The 5,924-nt window shown below is 28.4% G+C and overlaps 1 protein-coding gene across 1 annotated transcript in view; it reads right to left on the bottom strand.

The window, feature by feature from the left end:
- LOC106460096 (E3 ubiquitin-protein ligase HUWE1-like) overlaps positions 1 to 5,924 on the bottom strand; it is a 165,843-nt gene that overhangs the window by 147,632 nt on the left and 12,287 nt on the right. The window contains 1 exon segment of the mRNA XM_022386717.1: positions 4,868 to 4,978. Coding sequence (XP_022242425.1) covers positions 4,868 to 4,912 — 45 coding nt within the window. The 5' untranslated portion in view covers positions 4,913 to 4,978.

Raw genomic sequence — 5,924 nt, 5'->3', positions numbered from 1 at the left:
AAGGATTTAGTGAAAAAAAAAACGTTTGAAATGCATTTAAGAAGTTTTAGGGAATACACAAAGGAAATTTGAGATTTCTGAGATGACGAAAAGTATTTTTAATTTTAACAAGAAAGTTACTTTGCACATAGGCTATTCAAAACAAATACTCAATACATTCATGGGCAAAACTTTATTTTATTAAAAGTACTTCACTAAGAAATGACTTTTTGTATGTGAAAGACTTATAATATTAACTGAAAGACTGCCAAATTTCATGAAGATATACCCAATATATAGAGAGTTATAAGTATTAAATTGATGTCAACTTTAAACGAGTACAGAAGGCCACGTGACTCGGTCAAATCGACCAACCCCTGTGTCGAAAGATTTAAAGTACCTGTGATTTAGTAAACTGATTTGCATAGATCCTTCAGTGCAGACTGACTGGACACACAATGCCTTGCTACAGCTTTTTTTTCTGTTCAGTTAAAGCATTTCTACTGGATTGAGATCTAGTGATTGTGAAGATCTTACTTGCACTTCTATCTTCAATTTTCTCAAAAATTCCAAAATTAACAGCCATATGCTTTCGATCATTGTCATTTTGGAAAACAAACCTTCTGCTTATCATCCTATGAGTGAATGGAATCATTGTACTTTGTTGAATGTTTTGATACATGCCTTCATTCATTTGCTCTTCAATCACGTGAATGTCTCCAGTCCCTACCTTGCCGGAAAACCCCCATATGACTTGAACCACCTTCATGTTTAACTAGGTATAAGTTGTTCTCTGTTTTCTCCAAACATACTGTAATCCATTTACTAGGAAAAGATCTACTTTAGTCTCACCAAAACAAAGAAATCTAGGAAGAAGGCTTCAGATTCCTCTTCATATTTTTTGGCAAGTTGTAGATTTGTTTTAATAATTTTCTTTAAAAGTGGTTTGCAGAGAGACCTACATTTGCACAATTCTATTCTTTTCAAGTTCTTTTGTGTGCTATTATGTTTAATTATTCTGAAATTTTAAGTCCTTGGCTGTTGATCTTGGATTTTTTTTTACCTACTTGGCTGATTCTCCTATCTATTGTACCTGTACTTATCTTTGGACATCCACTTCTTTCAAGCATTTCAGTTGAATTTATTTTGTGCTACTCCTTAATCATTGCTCTGATTGTGGATTTTGTTACTCAATATTTCTTTGATACTGCTCTGTAACCATTTATTTTGTTGTAGTCTTCTACAAATGCTTTTCTCAAGCATGAATCCAACTCCTTTGTCTTGAGAATCATCTGCTTTGTTAGCACAAAATTCTCGTTTACCACTTTTCTGGCTATTGATCTTATAAAGCAGCTTAATTACTGAATAATGGTTTTCAGTAAATTAATGTACTTTTTAATTAGTTTTAGTGAGGTTTTACGAAATTTTAATGAAAAGTGCCAATACTTTTGTCATGAACAAATATATGAAATAAAGATCTTTTCTAAAGAATGTTTGTCAAACTAAAATAAATTGTGTATTTTGATTCTTGTCACATTAGTTATGGAATAATGTTAACTAATTGCTTGTATTTCATGCTTTATTAAATTATTGTACACCAAGTGTAGGCTACCAAGCATTTTGTCTGACTGTAAATATATAAATATTACAACATAGATAACACAATAATTTCTAATTAACATTTCATAAATATTAACATTTTATTAATTTGAAAAATCACAAATTAAGAAAATTACAATTTTTTAAAAATTTCACATCCAGAGTTTTCATATGCATGTCTTCTACATTTCATAATCATTGAAATGCTTTTTTCTGTGCCAATTCAAATAGCTCTTATGTTTATACATACAAAATTACCAAAATCTTCCTCGCATTTTGTTTTAAGTAAACATTTGTGTAAACTTGCAATATTTATCATAATATTTAGCACACCCTTTCACTTTTATTTAAATAAAATAATAAATAATAAAACCATTTTCTGTTATCATCATACTTATATTCCCATCTAGCTATCAGTGAACATTTCTTGTATTACAGTACGTATGTACATATTAATATAATTAAGGTGTTTATATTGAAACACACACACACATATCTTAATGTTAATGTGCATGAAGATTAACTTTGAAATTTTAGATATAAGGCCATTGCAGTTGCAACAGATGAGAAGCAAGAGAGAGTCATCCAGCCTTGCTCAAAAGAATTTATCCAATTTTCAATTTTGGTCAAGTTATACAAAAAATAAAATACACATGCTATTTATCTAGAATTTAATGTTAATAATGCTTTAACAGTACTTTAAAGATGAATTAAAGATGCAATATTTTCTACAAAATGCAAAACTATGTAAACCTCACAGAAACTTTTCGGAACCTACCTGCTGATACAAAGGTTTATTGAATGGCATTCAAACAAAAGAAATTTAAGTCTTTGCAGAATTATGTCAATTTGGACTTAATAATTTTCATAGTCATTGAAAATCAAATCTTTAACCAATCTTTTTTTACGCTTAATTATATCATAAATGTTAGTCCACACATAAACAAATTTTTATGATGAAAAATTACCCCCAAACAATTTGTATATGCAAGGTCAGTTTTTAGCTACAATGGCAACCTCATGTCCAGGATTTGGAAAGCCTGGTCATTAAATATTGGTTATTTGAATAAAATATTTTTAATTAGCTTATAGATTTTTTAAATGCACACAAACTTAAGTGTTTGCTAAAGAAATATTTCATCTATTTCATATAAAAATAATGTAACTTGAATATTGACAGACAACTATTGTTATTTCTATCTTTAACCCATGTATATTAGAGTTGTTGCTAAAAGCAAATAATACCTTTTCCAAATAGTTATTTTAATTTAAAATTTTCCTCTTTCATAAAATTTAATTCCAGCAAATAATTTTAATTCATGTTTAGAAACATGCAGAATTAATATAAATGACAATTTAATGGACTTCAAAATATGTTAAATTTTCCATACACAAACAAATGAGTAAGAAATTAATCAAGTTGGTATCAAGACAAAACATATATATATACTTTCAATTTTGCTTCCTCCAACATTGTGCATATTACAGAAAGGCAAGGGGCTTAATAAAAAAATGTATAGGACATGTATATTACATTTACTAGCTAAGAGTTCCTGTTAAGGAAGCAAAAACTATTTGAAGGACAATGTCAGATAATGTTCCCTTTTTCTATTAAACCCCCAATGGTCTCATTAGATGCTAATTGCATACCCTGCTTTGTGAAAGATAATAATTTACTCATTTAACTGATTAAGTACTTGAGTCTTTAAATTCAAAGCCAAAAGTCTGTAAAAAAAGTGGGAATGTTCCCCATTTCAGGGAGTTTTTTTTTAATCCCTCTTCTTGAGCCAAAATCTTTAAATGAAATAGCCCATATACATCATCAGTTTCCAGTTACTATACAAGAAATTACTGTAATTGAACCAGCCAACCCTCTGGTGATGGATACAACTTACACAAGCTTAATAGATCACCTTTACAGTAAGCTGCATGTACATAGTATTAACAAAAAGGCAACTGTGGTCTCTGCATAAAAGCCAGAATGAACTAGCACAAGAACCATTAAGATATTCTTTAATGGACTGAGTTATGGCCAGTTTACAAGCTAATCAAAAGAGTGCAAATGCTGTGCCATCTGACGTTACTTGTTATCCACACCCTACGACTTTTTCATTTATCGGTGACTTGAAACTACTGATTTTGATAACAGCACTAATCTCAAAACATTTTACATTTTTATTCTTGTTTTAACAAAAAGTCCTACAATCAGTTATAAAATTATTTTTTACATTTTCAATCAAACATTACTTCAGTTCCTTCAAAATGAGACATTATGACTAAATTGTTCAATGCAGACATTTCTCAGTTTTTAACTGGCAAAAATCCAAGGAAAAATGTAGATACATTTTTGCTTAAATTGGCAACAAGCCAAGGATTATTTTAAAAATATTTTTTTAACAGTAATCAAGTTGTTTTAAATATATAAAACTATGTATAATTTTCCTTCACTATTATTTTTGTCTATTTCTTCTTAATCCATTTAAGTTTTATAACTCAATGTAAAATCAATACTACAGAATAAGTATAGCTGAGATTTGGGAAGCTCAAAGAAAAATCAAAATGTGTATAGTGATTTCACATACCAGTTGTTAAAGATTAATTTTTTCATTTTGAAATTAATCTATAACCATTTTAAAGGATTAAAATGACAAGTGGAATTAACATAAATAAGAATTCCTAACAAATGATTCAAATTTGACATTATAATTAATTTCGAATATTTACAAAAATAGCTTTACTGTACTTTAGTCACAAGTTTAAACTTAAAATTGTTTAGAAATAATGCAATATTTACCCAGGAGGGAATATTCACAAAATCACTAATAACAAAAATTATCATTTCATTTTTTAAGTACTTTCAAATCCATTGTAGTCTTAATGCCTTTCTACTTCCATTACATTTTTGCTCCATAAAAAACAAAAACAACAACATACAAGTTGACTATGTGTAAAAAATGTGCTGAAATAGTTTAGGTGAAGTGCTACCACAATGCCACTGAAAACGAGGTTCAGTATCTTTCTATTAGTACTTAAAAAACTGGTCTAAGCTTCCAATTTTTAAATAATATTACTAATTTTTCAAATACAATTCAGTGACATCTTGTTTTGTATATTAATTTTTATATACAACTATGTTTTAGCTATAACTGATCAAAATTTACGACTCAAAAGACAAAGTATACATATGGCTTTTTAAGAAAAATAACACATTTGGAAAGATCAAAGGTATAAAGATATAAGAAAGATAATAACAGATGCTAAGATGCAAGGTTTAAGAAACAATACCTACCACTTCAGAAGAGCTCTTCTTTAATTTACTCCTGTCGATCTTCATGATGCACACATTAACATACAATTCAAGACTCAAATACCTTGGCTTTCTTTTCCATTCATGTTAACCCTGAAGAAAAAAGACAAATTATAATTAAAAAGGAATGACTGTTCATATAATAGAAGCTTTATAGAATCCATTCTTCTTTGAAACAAATATTCCAGGTGAAAAAGTCTCATATGAAATCATGTTAATCAATTAAAATCACATTTTTATCATGTTACATACTCAAGCATCACACTAAGCAAAAAATTAGTATGTTAAAGTTACACAATTAAATACTCTCTAATGAATAAGATGAAGTATTTAAAACATTTAAATTTTTTATATCTGTGCATTACTGTAGATTTTTTCAGTAAAATATTTATTGTTAATGTGTACCATTTAGATATCTTTAGGCCTACAGATTTTAACAAGCTAAGTAAATTATTCTGAACTTGAATTATAATACACTACAGCAGATTTCACGATCTGCTTGTCATTCACTTTTATCAATAAATAATGACTATATAAAAACCATCTTTAATTAAAACTATTAACCATCATTCACAGGCATGGATTATGAAGTATGTTTTAAACAATAATGATAATTTTGTAGATAAAAAATGTTATACATAAAAAATAAATAACATACAAACCATTCATTTGATAAGTAAAAAAAGGGGTTTTGAATAAAGTTTTTCATTTCAAGAAAAGACTTTCTGATGAGTGGAGACAACAAAATCCAATGGTCAGTTTATTGTTTATTCATTCAGAACAAAACAGTATTAAAATGCTACTTTTTCCCACCCACAGGTACTTATTTTTATGGCGTTAATTAAACATTAACATGGCTGTGTGCCTTAACTTTATGCATCTATTGGAAGGAATAGTCCGAAACTTAACATATTATGCAGCTTTATTCTGAAAAAATGGAATCTTTCATATACACACACTGAGTGGTCACAAGTAAATAGACCCTAATTTTTCATAATTTAACTGATTTATGCTAACTAATTTATGTTCACAGAGCACT

The sequence above is a fragment of the Limulus polyphemus genome, unplaced genomic scaffold, assembly GCF_000517525.1.
Source record: "Limulus polyphemus unplaced genomic scaffold, Limulus_polyphemus-2.1.2 Scaffold707, whole genome shotgun sequence".
Classification (NCBI taxonomy): domain Eukaryota; kingdom Metazoa; phylum Arthropoda; class Merostomata; order Xiphosura; family Limulidae; genus Limulus; species Limulus polyphemus.
The sequence above is the reverse complement of the archived record's forward strand: the minus strand, read 5'-3'. Positions and strand labels throughout refer to the sequence as shown.